This window comes from Rissa tridactyla, chromosome 3 (assembly GCF_028500815.1).
Source record: "Rissa tridactyla isolate bRisTri1 chromosome 3, bRisTri1.patW.cur.20221130, whole genome shotgun sequence".
Classification (NCBI taxonomy): domain Eukaryota; kingdom Metazoa; phylum Chordata; class Aves; order Charadriiformes; family Laridae; genus Rissa; species Rissa tridactyla.
This window is the reverse complement of record NC_071468.1, coordinates 126,876,088-126,897,332: the sequence shown is the minus strand read 5'-3', so window position 1 is coordinate 126,897,332 and position 21,245 is coordinate 126,876,088. Positions and strand designations below refer to the sequence as shown.

Genomic DNA, 21,245 nt, shown 5'->3' with positions numbered 1-21,245 from the left:
ACCAGACACCTCATACAACAGTAATCAGAATATTGATAACAATTTAGCCAAAGCTAAAAACTAGCAAGTCAATTTCTGTACCAAATGACCGCAAGACAACTACAACACTTCAAAGGGATGAGACAAACGTACTCTACTCTGGTGCACCAGCCAAAATATAGTGAAGTACTATTGCGATTTTACAAGGTTCTAATGAGATTTCACCCCAGATATCACGCACAATTCAGACACCTTTGCTCAAATAAGCCTGACTGGAGGCAGAGAAGACCAGGAGAGGAGGTGTATGGCAGGGGAACCGCAGGAGTTAGCTCGTGCCATACGCTGCGTGAGCCAAAAAGGGACCTGACTCTCAACCCAGAGACAAAGCAAGCTGGGAAGGTGGGGAGAAACACTAGCCAGGACAGGTCTCAGGTGAGAGTAAGCTAATACAAATTAGCCAGGGATGAAACTGTTCCAGAAATTATAAAATGCTTATAACCACAGTAAGAATGTTACTCTGGAATTCCCCCAACAAAATAGCAGGAATTTACTATTATACTATTTAAGACAGACCTTCACCAGCCCGCAACTGGAATTCTAGGACATGCTTGCCTAACCTGGGAGCTTCAGTCAGTCCCGTGCTCCCGTAGGAAGGTAGAATAACACGATGACATGCAGACATACAATCTCTAACCACTAACTACACCTATCCTTTTAAAAGGTTATGTCTTGTTCCTTTACATTACGTTATCTCCGGAGAGGCATTTGATTTCTAGTAACAATTCCAGCCTCTCAGGGAACAGCCCTGAACACAAAACAACCCCCCAAAGCGTTTCTCTTCTGAGTCATACCAGCATTGTGCTGCAATTTTTTTTGTTTTCTTTTAAAGTAAAAGGCAATCTGGCTGTTGTCATTATTTATTTTAACAGGTGTCCACAAACTTTAGATATTGTCATATCTGAGAAATATGAATGTTCCTTAAAACAGGAGCTTCACAGAACCTAGAAATGAACGACCTTTTAGGCGGTTGTGACCCACCTCTTGCATTCTCCTCCTGACCAGCACCCAGGATGCTTGTCACTAGATGAGTCTTGTGGAAACAAGATGTGAACGATCTGGTAAAGCTATCAAAGCGATACTCTCAGTAAAGAATAAATGACATTATGTCTTAGATTTCTTACTTACTCATTTCCATGAACAGCTGTCTCTTCTCCGCCATTGTCCTCCTCCTCTTCCCACTCTCCTCAATCATTCTGAAGACAAAAATGGCAAACACTGTTTGTGCTAGAATTTCTGTAACAAGAGCAACTTACTGTGAACAACATTATTTTATCCCTCAGTTGAAGTAGTTTGATTATATTTGGGAAATGAAAAGACCAGTAGAAAGACAGACACCTCCATAACAATCATATCCCATAGCAGAGAGATACGCTTTAGACTCATTAATACTTTTTAAAGCCGTGCACAGTACAGGAAGCATTATTCTAACGTTTTAGGTGCTAGTCTAACGTTTGCAAAACTCAGAGCTTCATACACATATATATAGCAATGTCACATAAAGAATTCCTTTCCGTTCAAAGAGATATTGTTGGGAAAATACAAAGCAAGACCTCTCCGTGAGCAATTTACCTGTTCATAAAAGAACAATAAGCGTATGGCGGTACGGAATAACCTGCGCCCCGCAGAACTGCACGTCAGTGCTGGAGAGGAGAACGCAGACCCCAGTCCTTTCCCACTCCTCTTCCCATCTGGGATTCTGAGGGGAACGGTGGGTTTGGGGGGTGATGGTTGTGGTGTCTTTAAACAAAACTAGTAAGAATTCATTCAACTTTGAAACCTGATGCCCGAGTTCAAATCATATTTGTCAGGGTAGTAAAGGTCTATAAATATAATTCAGGTGGAAAGAGGGGGAAAAAAAAAAAAATATAGTTTGGTCACACAGGCCTCCCTTTGCTAGGGAAACAGAGTAAAGAAGTGACTGGAACATAGTGGAATTTACAGCAAGGTACGGAGGCGTACGGACGATTCAGTACCTCTTATGGCTTACTCCCCTCTGTAGTCCTAAAAGACAGGTGCTAGATTTCAGTCGACCCCAGTGAAAAAAAGCAATTAAATTCAGTATCAGTGTAAAATTTCACTTAAAATTATTGCACTATATTATTCTTTTGTTAACAGATTCACCAACTAACTAAATACATTTCTTAAATGTCTAAAAAAAAAAAAAAGGCAAAAATACCAATTATTCTCCAATTACACCAGAACCTAACTCTAAGGAAGTTAGTCAGCTCACCCGCGTGCAACATGGCAGGCCACATTTCATTAGGCTTAAATGTCACCGGGGAAAACAAAGCCGTGCTTTGGCACTTCACACGTGTCTCTGATTAACAGCTTCCCTCAGCAGTTCTCCACTGCCTGCTCATTATTCTCTGGTAAAGATCTCACAACACACATTCATCTTGGAAGCCACCGCAGCCTTTTCCCTTACCTGTTCATAAAAGGAAGATAAGCGCATGGTGGTACAAAGTAATCTGCAAATATATTTCATTTCCTTATTTTTTCCTACTTTAGAAAATCTTAGATTCGGAACCAACGTACTTCTGTATTTCTTTTTTTAAAGGAAAAAACCTCAATGGCATTTTTGCAGACATGTAAGCGTTTTGTGTTTTTTTGTCAGCTTTCTAAAGTAAATTAATGTTATTAAGTTAAATGAATATACACAAACGGAGTGTGTGAAGCAGGTGCTCAAAGAGCCAGGCACTGGGAAACTGCCCATGCTATTTATTTTGCTCACCCACAAGGTGCAGCTATCCTCGCACACTGCCCCAAGCCTAAGAGGTTTGGGAATTAACTGCTATTCTCTTTAGTTCCTCATCACATAAAACATGTATGTCATCGTGAAGAATGCCAGTTACTGTACCAGTAATTAGCTTTACTTCAAGTGCTAGCGCCTCTCGATTCCACAACAGATGGACTCCAAGAGGTAGATTAGTTACTTGATATTTTATATTTATTTTAGTAGACACTATTTTATCAAGACATCAGGGACAATACCACTCGAATCTTCTGCAACACCAAAAAAAACATGGTAATATTAGATGTTCTGCTCCTTGGGCTCTGGGTGCACGTGTCCCTCATTCCCCAACCGCCCGCTTCCAAGTCAGTCTCACTGTTCTGCAAAGCTGAACCAGTCCCCGGGGAACCTGTCTGACAACGAGCGACAAGGTGGAATGATGCTACTTTTTTTTTTTTTCGGAGGTCATTCAAGCTGCATGGACCACAGTCACAGGACACTATCATACAAAATCCACAGCTAAATAGGTTAGATTGACCAACATACAAACTTTTAACATTTTAAAGGAGTTGGCATCACCCTTCATGCTCTGTGCAAAGCAACTGAGCGAATTATCTCTTCAGCAATGTCCTTGAAATGAGATCTGAATGAGTAAACTGGTCTCTCTGTCATTCCAAAGTGCTGCAGGGACACACCAACAAAGCCTGATCAACCCATAGCTCAGGGATTCCCTTGTACAGACTTTTCAGGTATGGCCTCAGCAAAGCCACATCCCAAGGAGTGTTGCCTCAGGACCTCCTCCAAGTCTTTTGCCTTTCTTGAGGGGAGCAAAAGATTTGCAGTTTCCATTAGGTGAACAGCTCAACAGTCACGTACCTGCTCACCAAAACCCATCAAATGTTACCCTTCAGATTCACAAGCTCCGATTCTTTCCTGCTATTACCTGTGAGTGGCCCAACGTCTAGGAAATGATCTTTCTGGGCCAGAGTTACATGTTGTAAATACAAATAGAGTGGAAAGAGAAGGGATAAACTGACATATATTTAGAAAAGTTGTGGAAATTAAATTAGTCTCATGAGATCTATTAGAATAATTGACAAACCCATTTTTAAAGCCTGAACAATCAGCTACAGGAGGATCCCTTACTGATGAAGGTGGGAAGATGAAAGATGGAAAGTCTATATTCACCTTTGCACTTTAAACTATTGCAAGTTCAAAACAGGAATGAACTAAAACCAGAACGACTGCAATTACGCTAAGGATGCAAATTCCAGTGCGCAACATGAGAAAACAGGAAAGGTAAACTGTAGTTTGTTATTGGGTTTTTGGGTTGGTTATTTTTGTTTCTTTGAAGGGGCTGGGGGGGCTTGGTTTGGGTTTTGGGTGGGGATTTTTTGGCAGTTTTTTTTTGGCCGGTTGTATGTTTTGGGTGGTTTTTTTTTTTAAACATTAGTGGCACAATGCAGGAGGAAAGTGCTATGTAACATACACGGACTGAAGTGACAAGGCAGACAAAAATTCTCAAGATGGATGCTTACCTTACAACGGACATCCGTGGAGAAAAAAAACACTCATATATTTATGTACCAACAGGGGACAATGTGAACGCACTGGGGATTCTCCAGTATCACACTACATGTTTAAACAGGTACTTGTGAGGGCTTTTTTCATCCAGTTTTGTCCTTCATGTTTCATGATGAGCTGCTTCTGAACACTTGGCATCTTCTTCATCATTCCTAACCCCCTGGCAGATCGGCAGTGCTTGGGATTAGCCGTGTACAGAGGCCAACGCCTGTCTTAGAGACCAGCACTGCATCTCTCTGCTCTCTCTTTAGCATGTGCTAAAGACCATGTTAGTATGTGCTGACTATACAGCATACGCTATATGATCGCTCTATGCTGAAGAAGTCCCGAGTCCATGCCTACAGTAGCCAGGCAAGATATTGCTACAAAAAGGACAGCAGCAACATGCACCTAAAACTGTCAATAGTTCACACTGTCAACAGAAGAAAGTTCTTACACGTTCACAGAACGTCAGCTTTGGACCTGAAGATTTCCATCACAGCAACCTAGGTCAAGTTTGCTGCACTTGAGTCATTAAAAGAACTCAGATAAAATGCTAGAGAGGGATTTAGAAGAAAAAAAAAACGTGCTTAGTCATGCTTAAAAGCCTTAATTATTTTATTGCAAAGTTCTACTAAGAGAATAACAGCACGTTACTGGGCCAAATCCAGTTTCCCAACGCAGCGCCATGTCTCCAAAAGGAACCCAGAGCCGATGTGCAGGGAAGAATACAAGATTGGTGCAAGCCTACAGTAGAACTCACCGAGAACTCCCTTTCAAATTCCAGAAGCCTGCAATGCCAAGACTTCCTGAGCCAAAGTGATTCTCCATAGGTAGTAACCGTCAACCGTTTTCCCCCCCAAGCCTGTGTGTCTGTCCCTTCGCCGCCCATAAACTTCTGACATTCACACACTCTGCAGCAAGAACTCCCCAGCATGAAACCCACAGCTCGACAAACCACCTCCTGGATGGGATTCACAAGCCTCCTAGTTCTTCTGTTGAGAGATACAGAACAATCAGTCCAGCCTCTCCAGGACATTGATGATTTTATTGATCTCCAATGTATCCCCACCACGTTTCTTCCTTGTACCAAATGTGCTTCGTGCTCCTGCAAGTCTAAACCAACAAACACGGGCCAGGAAAGCCAAGCAGCCAAGGAAAGGCCAAACCCAGAGGGGTGGCTAAAGCAATTAACGTGCATGTAACGAGGAAAAGCCTGGAGTGGAAACCCACAGGAGGCTGACCAAGGAGGTGGGGAGTGAGGAAGAACAGGGGTGATCATCATGGCTTTGCAGAGGAATGACTGGGACGGCTGTGAGCCGCTATGCACAACACACAGAATGTTATTTGTCTTGGACCAAGCGAGAGATGAGAGGTAAGGATCAAAATTGCTACAGGCAGCAAAAAAAAAAACCAGCTTTTACAAAATAAAGTAATTGTGAATTTAAGTTTTCTCCTATCCATGAAATATAATAATAAAATGCATTCAATTTTCCCATAGCTTTGGGTATGTGCAGCTACATCCTACCTAAAGGTGCAAATGCCTACAAACATCAGAACTTGAAGATGAAAAATCCATGCAGGAATCAATATGGATTCAGAAGGTAAAATTAGGAGGCAGTTTTAGTAGAAAACTACCCTAAGCATTAATCAAACTTTTATAAAAGCAACAGTAAACACTGTATCTGAGTGCACGTATTCAAAGGGGAAGGGCCAAGCCTGAAAGGGAAATGTTAAATCCTAACTTCAGTGCTTCTTTAAGCACTGTCTTAAGCTGCATACACAAATACCAGGAATGCCAGCCAGCTTTTTGTGGCTTTGTCCATAGCACAACATGCTCCTCCATCCAGGCCGAGATCTCCTAATGCCAGGCAGTACCATTGTTTTCTATAGACCAGGCCTAATCATTTATTTCTTTCCTTACGCTTCCTGCCATCTGCCCTTTGAGTGCTTCAAAGGTAAAGTTCATCAAAAGAGTCTATGCATGAAGATACCAAGACCTGGGATTAGCAGTGGTTAATTAAGGAATCTGCTTTCTTCCTTCCCCCACTCTAAATCACCACGAAACCTCAGAGTAATTACACAGAAAAGCGCAGTTCCCCAAGAGGTCCTTGCAGCAAAAAAGTCTCACTTGCCAGCAGAGATACTTCAGCTTCTTGAAAGCCAAGCGCTTTGAGATCCAGACAATCCTGCTCACTGTTTGTGTAAAGCTAGAAACCGAAACCCTTTCAATTTCACAGAAAACTCTAAAAATATTTCTAACTAGGTTCAAAGATGTTATGCTTTAATTATTCTGAAAAGGCTGGAATTTGCTTTAAAGGTCAGGCTTAGAAGCGTAGCACTACGTCCTGTCTTCTCTGTGCTTCTTCTGTATGATTGAGAAAACTAAAATTCCATTCTGCACACTTGGAAATTTGTAGAGGTGTGGCTTGTTTGTTTATTTTAACTAGAAACATAAAAATGACCATACTGACTCAGACCAAAAGTTGGTTCCTCCTCATCTTTTGCTGCTTTTAGACTCTTCTCTGGCTGGTACCATTTTATGCTTCCTCCTGCCTCCACCCATTTCTGTATTGGACAAGACATGAACAGTCCTCAGCCACCATCTCTCTTCTAGGCAGGAGAATCTGGAGACTGGCTTTTTCTTGCCCAGAAATCACTCAGGATTTGTCTTTACCGTCTTCTACCATCCCTTTTCTTGTTCCATCACCGCTTTTGAAGACGAAGGAGAAACAGAACAGAGTATTCAATATGTAGGCACACCACTGCTTTATACAGCAGCGATAACAACATTCTTATTTATTTTTTAAGAAAGTCATAATATTCTATTAGCTTTTTTCTTTTTTTGACTATGACTGAGCATTGGTCTGAAGCTCTCACAGAACTCCACTAAAGCATCAGGATGGTATTCCCGAGTGACCGTTCAGAGCCTAGGAGCAGACATATAAACCTCGGACTGCCTGTTCATCCTCTTCCCTCTCTCACCCTTTATTTGCATAACTTTACATGCCTCTACGCTGGACAATAAAAGAGGAGCTGGAATTCAATTGCAAACAGAGTCCTTCTAACCTGCTTAAGAACTGGCTTGCATTTTTAATGTGATTTCCTTCAGCAGACACTCCACTGGTCACCCTCTGGTGGGAGGTGTCCCTGCCCAGGGCAGGGGGTTGGGACAAGATGGTCTTTAAGGTCCCTTCCCACCCAAACCATTCTGTGACTAGTCACTGCTGTTTGTGACAGTGACAGAGTTAGCCTAGGGATGGTGAAACCTCAAGGAACTGATCTCGGCCTCTTTAGCTATATTGGTCTTCTGCCCAAAAACATAACCTTGCTCTTAGAGTAGAAAGATGTTTTTCCTACCTCTACCCTGTACTGAGGCTTTCTTAGCAGTAAGATAATGTGTTAGTCTGGTTTTGTTTTCCTTTCCCTTTTCCCACCCCAGTGTTTTCCAAATTAGAAATCTATGTTGTGTGATATAAAACAAAGCTATTTTCTCACTGGCTAAAAAGACACAGAAGTCATGGTCAAAGTAAATACTCACAACTGAATCGAAAGATAAATCAGAGATCTACAGATTGCTTCAAGTGCTAAGTGAGACCAGCAGAGTTTCAAAACGTATAGAATTGGTGCACATATAAATAACTGAAGAATAACACTGGAGTTTCATTTCTCTAGCTTTAATAACACTCAAGTCAACCAAAGGCTGAAATCGCCGGGACACAAACCTTCTGTACTGCCACCACCCTTTATCAGAGGGGAAAAATGTAAGATCTGATAAAGATGTGGATTTCACACACAGAGGTGTTTGATGACGAACATCCTGTTTTGCTATTCTAGCAAAAGCAGCATCATCAAATAACTTACTCTGCTCCCAGCCATGGAGACGTGACAGTGAGTCTACATGGTCTGTCCTGGATGATTTCCACACGTATTTCTTCCTCCAAAAGCTTTTTGTAACCTTTAGCAATCCGGAGAGGACACGTGCATCACAACAGCTCCAGGTTCACTTAAGAATAAAGACTAAGGGTAGGTTCAACCTGCTGCATTTTCCCTTAAAGGCTGTTAAACCCAGCTGCAGTTGAATTTGCATGCCAGAGCCAGTCTCTTCTGGCTGGATGTCTCCCAAAGCTTCAAGGATTCCGATAAGCACGGAGAGCTGAAAGGAAATGTTAGTTCCACAGGTTTTGGTCTTCCCATCAGGTCTTGCTCTGACAGCAAGGACTAAATTTACACTCAGTGGCTAAGGTGGAGGTACAGAAAACTCGCAAGAGAGTACACAAGTGTGACTCGTGAAATACAGCATTTCCTCCCTGCAGCGACAGAACAGTGCTTGAATTTACAGTAAGAATGGTGCGGGTTCCACAGAGTATGGGTCTGCGTTGTGGCAAGAGGCAGCAACTTTACGGAAGATAATCTGAGAGCAGGAAGATGAGCCCAGTACTGGCCAAGGGTTTCCCTTTTATGTGCCTGAGAAGTCAGTGACTAACTGTAGTCACAGCTGAGGAGCCTGAAGAGCCAAGGGCGCTCAAGCTGAAGCCAAAGTGGAAGTTTAGGAGCTGAAGTCCCCGCTACAGCCGGGACCTGACCCCGTGCAGGCTGTGGTTGCTGATGGAACTTCAGAGACAGCAAAGCAGCCGCAACATGCTCCGATTGCAACTCCTTCTGTTGTAATGCATGTGCTATATACATATATAAAAAGGGATTTTTCTTTTTTCACTGCAATGGGAAGTCTAACCTCAAATCCCATGGGAGATTTTAGTTCAAGTTGCCTACTAAATTCATAATTTTGAGAATTAGCTGCACTGCAGTAAAATATTCAGAAGAATATTTTACCTCTATTTTAATTCAGAAGAATTAAACACAGTTTGTTACTAAACAGTATTAGAAAAAAATCATTAAATGCTAAGTTATTTGTATATACTTGTTGCAAAGTGATGTTTACCTTAAAGCGGGACAATTGTCTAAGATATAGTACCTTCCAAAACTACTTGAGTTTTTTTGATCCATCAAAAAGTTTACTATTTCCCTTTATCCCTTCACCTTCTCCCTCTTTCAATAGCTACAGTAACACTGTTCAATTGCTTCATGAGTAACCTCTATGACAGAGTTAATATAAAAGCGAATTTACAAACTCCATACCAGTAAGCATGGAGAATCCTACAGTCACTCACCATCTAAAATACCTTCAATAGCACCATAAACTCAAACATTTCTCTTATTTCTCTTGGGTTTTATTTTCCCTTTTCCTGTCTGTATTCCATTCTTCTGTTTCACAGTTCTCCCTTTTCCTTCCCTTTAAAAGCTCTCTCCCACCCCCACAACACATGCATGCATGACGTATGTACACCTGGCTGGATGAAAACCAGCGATACAAATAAAAAGCAAATCCTAATGACTGTTTTCCCCTTGACTTGCTCTAACAGGTTCAGCCCCGATGACTCTGGACCACACATTCCTGTGGTTCTCGATCCTGCTTGTAGCTTAAGCACACAACTGAAGACAAGCCCCTCTGGGGTGTTAGGCCAATACTACAGGACCTATCTTAAAAGGTTTCGCTCTTCTTGGAGCTCATCAGCTGTAGGTAACGGCCTAAATAACCAGCTTTTCCACTTCCAGTCGAAGGGAGGGGGACAGACTGTGTTATTCGGCTCAGCTAATACAGCAGCCTTTACAGCCCTGCGCTAACCACAGCCACCATCTCAGAAGCCACGCTTCTGTTCTCCCCTAACTGCTGTTACAATGACTTCCTACTATGGTAGAGACTATGCACTTGAACGTCATCATCTGGGTTCCATACCTGCAATTTCAGGTGCTTCCTCACTGCTTTTTATTTACTCTAATTTAGTCACTGAATCAGTCAATTATTTAGAGAAATTTTGTTTGTTTTTTTGCTTTAAAGTCAATTTTGGTTTATTTTGTATTTCCACCTTTAAGATATACTCAAGGAAATTCTGATCCTTATAATGTGATAATCATTTCCAGCCACACAGAACACAAAAATACAAGTTATTTTATGAATTATTAAATTTGAGTTTGTTCAGATTCTTGATGTTGCATTTTACTAGCAGGAATAATATTTGATATCACTAATAAGAAGACTGCAGTTGCTGTATAAGGGTAAAACTATGCTTATATATATTTGTGTTCAGAAATAAATTGTAATTAAGAAAATCAGAATACCAGTTTGGGGCATATGTTGATCTTAAACATACTTGATAGGCAGTGAAGGAAGTTTAGTAACTTCTGCCAATTTTCTAAATAGAAGGAACACGTCTTCACGGGTGGTTTAAAGAAAAGCTCTCATTCCCCTCTGCCTCTTACTAGAAAATAGAAAACGATGTAGAAGTTATTTCAGGAGGACACATCTAAAACAGTTAGACCAAAACCCAGGAAGACGAAAGATAAGCCTTTTATACTTATGCAAGTATAAACAACATCTTCTTTTAAAGTATATTTTAACCATTTCTGATAACTGTCCTAGTTTAACTTAAAATCTCAAACTCTGTTCCCACCACCATATGGGATACGTAATTGAATCATAAGCAATGTTGCACAAAAGTATTAAAAATAGTTTAAAATGTTACCTCTGTATGTACAGCAATGGGAGTAACAGAGCATCTTTGAAATTACACATCTTCTAGTAGCATAGTTTCCTAAAGGCTTAAAGGTCTGGAACTCTCTCAGATTTTTAAGATAAAGCTTATTTACAAGTATTGGACTCCAATGCTTGTGTAAGATCTTTAAAAGTCAAAACTGACTTCAGTCTAGAAGGGCATAAGTGAAAAAAAAAAACCACCGCTAGACTAAGACCAAGAGAATGGATTAGAACTTTGCAGTGAAATTCCAGACAAGTCAATGGTTCTAAAAAAAATAAATAAATACAGTGGATCCAAAGCTACTCTTAAGTACAATTTTGCAAAAACATGCACATATTATACAGTAGACTTTCTTGAAAGTGAACAGGCAATCAAGTAGTTTAGGAAAAAAAAAATTAGAACTAAGTACTAAGCCTTTCCCCACTCCACGCCTTGCCACTTCTGTTTAAACTGTAAGATTTTTTCAAAGCATAAAATGCCATTTTGTTTGTACAGAACATTGCATGCAGCAACACATCCTCTGCCAGTCCTTATTGCCTTAATTCACTGTTATGGCAAACAGCCACAGCATTGGTCTAAGCCCCAGTATGAGACCAGCAGTCTTATCTTCCCACTTAGAAAGAAATTGATAAAGGTTTTACTAGATACAAGTTAAACAAAGATGGAACAAGTAACAATATTTAATCGTGGGTTTATTTCAATGCCTTCAAAAGCTTTTAACACTAGCTTAAAAGGAAGACAAAGACAAGACAAAATAGAAAAAATTCCAATCCAGATAGAGTTCCAAACCACAAAAATTACTGTAACACAACAAGACTCCACCTCACGTATGTAACTATTTGTTCAACACCCAGAACAGAAAGAAATCCCTTCCCTGAAGAATTCCCAGGTCAGGTGCAAGACTATAGAGGGGCTGATGAGACTGACCATATGTTAGTAGCCTACTTCTTGCTGAGTATAAGTCATAATAAAGAAAGCTTTAAAATAATACTCCAAGGTATTACTTTAGGTACATAGCAATATATACTACTTAGTAAACAGGGAATTGTTAAGCACGGGGAACAGGAAAACTGCAAGCTATTAAGGACAACACTGCATGTTTCAACGCATATTAGAATCATAGAATCATTTAGGTTGGAAAAGACCCTTGGGATCATCGAGTCCAGTATTGCACAGTCAGATCTGTCTTCCAGCAAACTAAAAGAGGACGCACAGAAGCCAGGGCACAAAGTGCCCAGAATACAAAAACGCTTTTCTTGAGTAACTGGAGAGCCATCACAACTCTAGTTTTTCTTTATTGCCCAAAAGCCTGGGGAACAGAAATGGGTTTTTACAACCTGCCCTGTTGATTTTGAGGCTGAAGTTAAAGTAGTGTCTATACATAAGATTTACCATGAGCCTGCAAACAAGAGTAAATTTAGCCATTAAAATAATTTCCTTAAAATAAAACAGTGTTAGAGAATTACACCATGATTGTCAAGCAATAAGAAGTCGGAAATATGCTAATCAATAGCTTACCTCTCCCTCTCAGGAAGGGAAAGCTCATCTTCTTTATAACCCTGGAAGGGATTTCTGTGCAATCTGTGCTTCCCAGCTTTTCCAACAGGAATCCTACAAACCCCTTTCTAGCCATTCTAAGCTGCAGGTTCCCAGAACTGTTTACTAGAGCACAAGAGAGAATTCTAAAATCGCCTCTTCAGCAAAATGAAGTATTTATTAGGAAGTGTTTGGAGTAACATTTTTGCCCTTTTCTCTATTAACCTAGATTAAGAGATCGGGCACAAGCAGAGTAAGGAACGCACCACCAGCAGGATAATGTACACACGCAAACACTGACAGAATGCAAACGAACCCTCGTCTCGAGCTGGGGGGTGGCATAAACACCAGTCTCCTCAGAATCCATCCACATCAGTAGAAAATAATGCCATTTTCAGTGCCTGTCATCACCTCTAGTTCTCTATCACCCACTACCATCTTCACCAATCAATAGTAATCCACCAAGACCTTCCCTTCCCACCTCACTTCAGATGTAATCACCTTAGATTAAAGTTTCAGCACATCAGAAAAAGTTCTTACAAACGGCTCCTTTGGCACACCTGCAGAGATGGCAAATTCCAGTCAAAGAAAACTGGAAACATCAACTACTTTCACTATCACAACTGAATTAGGAAAAAAAATGCTTACCCAAGCTTAATTCTTTACATAATGATAAAGTTATCTCCTACATTAATTTAAAATGTAAACACATTCTCACCAACTTCACAAGACTACTAACTTATCTTTTTTTTAAAAAAGTGTTGAGTTATTAAAACTGTATAAAAGCATAGAATAAGGAATTTACATTAATCTAAACTTAAAAGTGTATCTGCCATTTGCCACAGTCGATGGGAAAGTGAACACATATATATTCCCAGGTGCAAGAAAACCTTAGTTTTGTCTGAGTTGCCAGAAACACACAATATGCCTCCTGCAAAATATTTGGCTGTACCCAAACTACTTCTCAAAACCACCAGTGCCTCCCTACTGCCTTGGTATTTCCTTTGATGTGATCATTCTATTAAAAAATAAATAAATAAAAGAGTAACTCACAATAATTAAAAGATAAGATTCCATAAGCACTGCAAAAAATAAAGTAATATAAATAAACAAACTCAGAATGCTGTTGTGCTTTTTACATGGCGTTCTGCTTGTCCTCAAAGCACCTCTCCCTGCTGTAACTCTGCTGTGCCCACACAGCCAGGCTGCTCCACTCTGCGATCCAAGGGAAGCCTCTCTCAACTTCCAGGCTTGCTCTTAGTGCAAGGTATTAAAACACACCCAAACCATACAGTGGTTGCATCCACTAGGTAACCAGGGCAAGAAACACTTTAATGTGTGTACTTCTTAGCACACCTACTTCCAAACAATTTGCTGTCTGCTCTGCTATACCACCTGTAGGGCGACAATCATACAGCAGATTAACTGATACTGCTACCCAGTCTAGCGTTCTTAACGTTCACTGCTGACTCAAGTCTGTTCAGCTGTTATAAAAACCTGACCTACAAGCATTAACACAGAATATATAAAGCACTACTGGGAACGTCATCCCTACCCTGCCTCCCATCTAACTTCTCTTTGCAGACTACACTCAAAATATCCCTTTTAGACTATTCAGTCCTTAACATCCAGCTCTACGTGCTGTTCCCACATACGTGTCCGTAACACATGCAGAACTCTCTCAGCTTCTTTTCTAATCATCTGTGATCCAACAACATTCAAATATCTGACCAACTGTGGGCAGAAATGAAATTTTTTCTTTCTTTAAGGAAAAACAAAATAAACCAATTGTAAAACTTCAACTGATCACGCCTGACACTGTCTTCTGTAAAACCAAGAGCTTTTATCCATGAGCTTTCTCACTTTTCCTGTTTTTAAAGAAATTTAAACTAGTGCCTAGACTCCCTCACTGTTTGCTTTATGGCAAAACATCCTCCTCATCCCTCCGCCTCTTAAATGAAGTAAAAAAAACTGCCCTTGAAAGCAAGACTGATAAAGACCAAAAAATATCTCACGCCTGTAGTCAGATAGTAACTATTTACAGAAGAGTTGTTATGATTTTAAGTGTTTTGTAATTACAGTACACACTTTATATATCCAATCTTTTTAAAATTTAGAATCGGTACCTGCTGTCATAATCCCATTCATTTTCAAAGCGATACAACTGACCAAATAAAACTCCACAACAGATATCACGGTGTAAGATCTCCTATCATTTCTTCCAGGTTTAGGTTGCCTAAAAATCTTAATTGGTGTAAGTATTTTTATAAGTCTGTATTACTTAAACATAGCTATGAAGTTAAAATACTTTCATTCCTTCTAGTAGCCCTTGAAAGCCCACAGGACTAGAAGAGACTTATGAAATTATTTAAGTTTAGTCACAGTTTATCAGTGGAAACCTGTTTAAGCACTAAACCAAACATACACAATACAATCACGATTTCTTCTCCCTGGTACTTGAGGGGGGGGGAAGAAATATTAACTTAATACAAATATTCTGAATTCAAATCCTTATCACCAGATAACATGACCCTGAAACCACAAAGTACAAAAAGGCAGCAGCGATAGATGATGATAAGAGAATCAGGCTGTGCTGTGAGTAAATTCTGAAAGCCAGCCCTTCCCAGCTGCTGGGAAATTGTCTTTCTTTCCATCAGGTGATGTATTCTGTAACTACACAGGCAGTGCCACCACTACAGACTACCATGCCTGAGCTCAGGGAACTATTTACCTTTCTTTTCAGAAGAACGTCAAGAAAATTACTCACAAAAAATGATCTGAATACATCATTACAGTTCTATAAAAGCTTGTAAGGGACCAGCCGCACAAAGCCAGGCTCTCTGAAGTACGTAGACAGAGAATGGGCTGTGCACTCTGGTTAATGCACCAACTAGTCCCCAAGTCCTTGGTTTAAACTTCAAGACTTGAGTTTCTCCCTCTTCAAAAACTGTCGGCTTGCACAACATACCGCAAGTAACATACGACCATGGCTACAAAGAATTCTAAGTTGTCACTCCTAATGCCACCCTGTGGTACCGAGCATGTAATATAATTAAACTGATGGAAAAATGATGCCTTTATGATATTGAAAAAGCCCTTGTTCTTGCATTACGGCTTCTTCCTAAGTTTTCGATACCATTCATCACTTCTTAAAATTTATATTATTATTGAAACATCTAGGTTCTGTGATAAACCAGAAGCCTGAATGTATTAGCTGCAACACAGACAACATATAAAGGAATTCACTGTTCTAAATAACCTACAGCCTAAGACAAGAAGCAATCTGCTGCAAAAAAACCAGGAGCCTGAGACAATACTGGCACAGCTTCTGTATTCATCACAACAAAAACTGTAATGAACAATGAGGGGGTTGTCACAAGGCGCTTACATGGAGATCTACTGGATGTGCCCTCTGAAATGTGATGTCACGTAACAAGTACGCAACAAACTCTGGCATCCCAAACACCAGAGCGGGAAGCTCCCGTCTTGGTATTGAACCTCAGCTGCAGATTGGGAGTGTAACATCAAACAGCTGTAAAACAAGGACAAGAACCAGAAACCCAAGGAGGATTTAAATAGGACAATAGGGTCAAGGCAATAACCTAAGCAAGCTATCTCTGGAGTAGCATCCTGGACAGATGAAAGCCTAGCAAGAGTTTAAGGGTTAAAGGAATGATGCTGCTGGAAACATAACGTGAACTGACTACTCGGGAAAAGAACTTCAGAAAAGACTGTAGCATAGGCCATGGACAGCCTTCGCAAAATGCACATCTTCTGGTGAGACAGGTTACTGCTCAATATGCCCTACACTGTCTACAGTGATTCGTGCTCCTCTTTCCAGCTTCCCTAAAAAGGGAGTCTTCAGGTCAGTAGCATGTTTGCCCCTTTTATCTGAATTCCCCGTTGATCCAAAATATCCTTTGGAGAAGAGGAAACACAAAAAGCAAGTGTCTTAAACCAACACTTGAGTTACCTCCTTTCCCTTGGGTGGGCTTCATGATATCATCTAAGATCATATATACATACCAGGGAAAAGAAAAAAGACAGGGGGGTGGCGTGGGGGGAACTCAATTCTTCAGTCCAGGATTTCCCAACTTTTAACACCTGGAACTGAGACTTCTGACACTCTATGTTCAGGCACAGAGAGCGTTCTGTCACTGGGCAGCCACACCAAGCAGACAGAGCACCAGACTATACAATCAGTTTTAGGAACCAGAGTAAGAAAAGAAAACTGAAAGTACAAAGCATTTTTAAAGGGCAGCCATGCGCAACTATTGACCAAACTCTAATTTAATAACTCAGATTCTACCAGACATGGATTTTGAAGCAGCACAGAAATAACTTTCAAAGTATCCTTGTGCTGTCCAGCCTGTTCTCAAGTATTACACTGGTGCTCTGCGTAACAATATCTATTGGCTTCTCCTTCCCCAGCCAAGGGATCTGTTGCACAAGAATGTAACTGTGCGGGTTTTTGTAAGTAAATGATTCTGTCTCACATAGGAATATTTTACATGTCCAATATCTCACATAAAAAAAAGAAATCACTACTTCATACCAGAAGTTTGTCATAAACACAAGATTTCAATATAATTTATGTGTGCGTGAACAAACAGGTAACTGAAATCCACTACATAACACAAGTTTTTATGTTCAATACCACAGGTAGTCACAACAGAGCGCATTACCTGAATTACACTGAGAAGTCTCTCAGGGCAACTTCCACTTTCCTGGGCTCAGTTCCTTCTTCAGACATTTAAAGACAATCTAAAGAGATGTGGGGGGAAAAAACCAAGCTTTTTTCCAAGACAGACATGGTTTTCCATAGAAAAATAACACCTCCCCCCCTATTTTCCAGTTATAACTATGATTATGCTACTTTTGCCCTGATTGTGTCTCCTGTTAATTGCAAAGAAACGAAGGGCTGATTCTGCGTTTATGCGAGCAGCTGTCTGCTACGACATGAAACAATAAGACACAGCCAAACCCCGCCGGGCGCCGGGACTGTCCCCGCTGCCAGCCAACGGGCTCCACAGAGAGCAGGGACGGCGGGGCCCGCGAGCCTCTCCCCAGGGTACACGCGGGCCGTCCAGGAGCACCCGGGGCGGCAGCGCAGCCCTCCTCCTCCCGTAGGGCGCTCCGCTCAGCCCGTCCGCCGCCGCGCCAGGCCCGCAGCCCGCCAAACCCCGCACCTCCCGCGGCTAAAGCGAGGGGCTCCGGCTTGGCGCTGCCGCCGTAAGACCTCGCGGGCAGGACGGGGGCGTCGCGGGCCCGCCGGTCCCCGCAGCCTGCCCGCCGCAGGGGCGCCCTGCTCCCCTCAAGGCCCCGGACCCCCCCGCCCCGCGGGCGGTAGCGGTGCCCGCAGCGGGCCCGCCCCGGCCCGCCACCCCCTGCCTCCGCCCCGCCGAGCACGCACCTCTCCGGTCGGGGGGTGCCGGGGCTGCCCGGGCGCGGTCAGCGCCGTCCGGGCGGGCTGCGGCCGCCGCACCGCCGGCCCCACGGAGGCGGGCGGCCGAACGCCTCAGCCGCCCCACTCCAACGGTCCCCGGCCGCCTCGCGCCGCCTAACCAATCCCAGCACACCTCTGCAGAGGCGCGCGCACTCTCGCCAATCTGAGCCCGCGCCCGCCCCCCCTCCGCTCGCCGCCAGCCAATCGGCAGCCGAGGCCTCCCGCCCCTCCCTCTCCGTGCGACGCCCGCCCGGTCGCCAATCACGGGGCTGACGCTTCGCCGGAGGCGGACGTGCGTGCGCTCACCCCGCTTTCCCTCAGCCAATCGGCGGCCGAGGTCGTGCCGCCGCCGGCGCGCGCTCTCCGTGCGCCGACGGGGGCGCTCGTGCTCTCCAGCCAATCAGCCGCCAGCACCGCCTCGCGCGCCCCCGACGCGGGGCGCAGCGGGCGCCGCTGAGGAGACGCGCCGGCCCAGCGCGGCGCTGGCACGGTCGGGGTCCGCCGCCGGTGCCTGTGGTGCCTCTAGAGCTGTGTGGAGTAGGGAGGCGTCTTCTTAAAGCCGTTTAAACGTCTGGAGGTACCTGTGGAAACGATGTTCAGAGCCTGAGGGCGACCTGTCAATGGGACGGAGGGAGGCCCGGCAGGGGTGGGCTCTGGTAGAGCGCCCCGTAGGGTTGTTGTGACGCCAGAAAGCATAGGGTGGTGGGCAAGTCATCCAGAGGGACCTGGACAGGCTGGAGAAGTGGGTCCCTGTGAACCTCATGAGGTCCCACAAGGCCAAGTGCAGGGTCCTGCCCCCGGGTCGGGGCAACCCCCGGCGCCAGCCCAGGCTGGGGATGGAGGGATGGAGAGCAGCCCTGAGAGAAGGGCTTGGGGGTGCCGGGGGGGAAAAGCTGGCCATGAGCCGGCACCGTGCGCTGGCAGCCCAGAAACCCCCCGCAGCCTGGGCTGCATCCCCAGCAGCGTGGGCAGCAGGGCGAGGGGGGGATTCTGCCCCTCTGCTGCGCTCGGGGGAGACCCCCCTGCAGTGCTGCCTCCAGCGCTGGGGCCTCGGCACAGGAGAGACATGGAGCTGTTGGAGCGGGGCCAGAGGAGGCCCCGGAGATGCTGGGAGGGCTGGAGCCCCTCTGCTGGGAGGACAGGCTGAGAGAGCTGGGGGGGTTCAGCCTGGAGAAGAGAAGGCTCCGCGGAGACCTTCCAGCCCCTGCCAGTCCCTCAAGGGGCTCCAGGAAAGCTGGGGAGGGACTCTGGAGCAGGGAGGGGAGCCATGGGACGAGGGGGAAGGGTTTTACACTGGAAGAGGGGAGATTGAGATGAGCTATTGGGAAGAAATTGTTTGGTGTGAGGGGGGTGAGCCCCTGGCCCAGGTTGCCCAGAGAAGCTGTGGCTGCCCCATCCCTGGAAGGGTTCAAGGCCAGGTTGGCCGGGGCTTGGAGGAACTTGGTCTAGCGGGAAGTGTCCCTTCTCATGGCAGGGTGTTGGAACTAGGTGGCCTTTAAGGAGGTCCCTTCCAACCTAAACCATTCTATGATTCTATATGATTCCATATACGTCAAAGCCCCACAGAGCCAGTCGGTCCGGTGCTGCTCTGCACATGCTCTTGTGTGCTGAGTTGTGGTCTGATTTTGTCCACAGGAGCGGTGGTGTGTTTCAGGATTGGGCTGAGGCTCCGAATCAGAGAACGCCTAGGGCCAGGGAGGGAGGCTGGGGGGTGGAACCTGCCCACTGCCCGCCCCCTCAGCAGCCATCACCAAAGCAGTCTGTGGGATCCTCCGCTGAAGGTCAGACGCTGGTGTAACGCCTTAGCTCTGTCAGTATGCCTTGCTGTGATTATAGCTTCAGCAGCCCTCGTGGGCTGGGAGGGCAGCTTTGGCTTGTAAGGAATTGTGCACTTCAAGGATATGTCACTTGTGCACTAGGGGAGTCTTCTGGAAGCACCCTGCTGTGTCTCACAGCTTGCCCCACCAGAGGAAGAGCAAGTTTTTCAAATGACAATCTCCCCTGCTCCATTCTTTGACCATCTGTGTCTGGCTGGGTAATGCTATTGCATAGCAATCAGCTATGTTACAGCTTGGCTTGCTGGCAACCAATCGTAGTACAAACAGTCACAGCAATGACTAGTACGTGAGTGTTTTCTGAGGAAGATTGGACAGGACGGGCATCTGTTCCCGGCTGTGCGTGCAGTCTCCCTCTGATCAGCCTCCCTGTGTGGAAATGCCATGGTTCCTTCTGCAAAATGTTTTCTGTGCCTGTGGGAAAGGAACAGGATTCTTACGCTGTGTGTGGAGAGGAGGGACTACTAACATTTTGCATGTGTGGGAGGGAGATACTTTGTCATGAGGGAATAGGAAAATGAGAGAGAAAAGTGGTGCTAGTTCAAGCTAGTGCTGCGTTAATGCAGCATTATTCTGAGCTATATATGTGCAAGTGATAGTACATGCTTTTTTTCCCCAAATCCTGGAGTCAGGCCCACTAGCAGCAGTGGAACCAGATTCGGCAGAGGTGTTGTGGAGGGCTGTTTCTGCTGGCTGCATCTATGCTAGTAAATTAAGTAGCAGCAGGATGTAGGCATTGGCACTGGAATTTGATGGTACTGTTTAACTGTTGAAACAGTTAAGCAACAAATGTGTTTTAGTGTGTATATATAAGCTCCAGCCCAATTACTATTCTCACAGACATCCTCCAGGCAATTCTGGGCATCTTGTATGGTACAGGGGCCATTCCTGGTAGGCAGTTTGGATAGAATCACTGCAGTCAGACAGGTTTTAGTCATGTGGCCACAGCGCGTTCCCTGCCACAGGTCTCATGCCTGTGAATAGCCCTTGGGCAGGTTTCACACACTGGTTAAAACGCAGTTGCCAAATTCGCTCGGTATGGAGTGGCTTACCTGAGGCTTTTTGCAGGGTGTGCAGCACAGTGATCGTAGAATCATAGAATCATAGAACCATAGGGTTGGAAGGGACCTCTGGAGACCATCCAGTCCAACCCCCTGCCAGAGCAGGGTGGCACAGGAACGCGTCCAGGTGGGGTTGGAATGTCTCCAGAGACGGAGACTCCCCCACCTCTCTGGGCAGCCTGTGCCAGGGCTCTGCCACCCTCAAGGGAAAGAAGTTCCTCCTCATGTTGAGATGGAACTTCCCATGGTCAAGTTTGTGTCTGTTACCTCTTGTCCTGTCACTGGACACCACTGAGAAGAGCCTGGCCCCATCCTCCTGACACCCCCCCTTTCAGTATTTATAAGTGTTGATAAGGTCCCCCCTCAGCCGTCTTTTTTCCAGACTGAAAAGACCCAAATCCCTCAGCCTTTCCTCATCAGAGAGATGTTCCAGTCCCC

At 44.4% G+C, this 21,245-nt stretch overlaps 1 protein-coding gene across 13 annotated transcripts in view; it reads right to left on the bottom strand.

The window, feature by feature from the left end:
- The window catches only part of DTNB (dystrobrevin beta), a 230,043-nt gene extending 212,028 nt beyond the window's left edge, over nucleotides 1–18,015 (bottom strand). For 12 of the 13 annotated variants that reach the window (XR_008465325.1, XR_008465327.1, XR_008465324.1 and 9 more), the window contains exons 1-3: nucleotides 17,879–18,015; nucleotides 17,151–17,229; nucleotides 1,165–1,232 (exon numbers count right to left, since the gene is read on the bottom strand). Coding sequence is in view for 8 of the 13 variants with exons in the window: in XM_054194712.1 (XP_054050687.1) it covers nucleotides 1,165–1,231 (67 nt within the window). In the remaining 5 variants the exon portion in view is untranslated. Of the gene's footprint in view, nucleotides 1–1,164; nucleotides 1,233–2,269; nucleotides 2,465–17,150; nucleotides 17,230–17,878 lie in introns of all 13 variants that reach the window. The other variant, XM_054194714.1, reaches the window with a different exon arrangement.
- Between the last annotated feature and the right edge of the window lie 3,230 nt (nucleotides 18,016–21,245).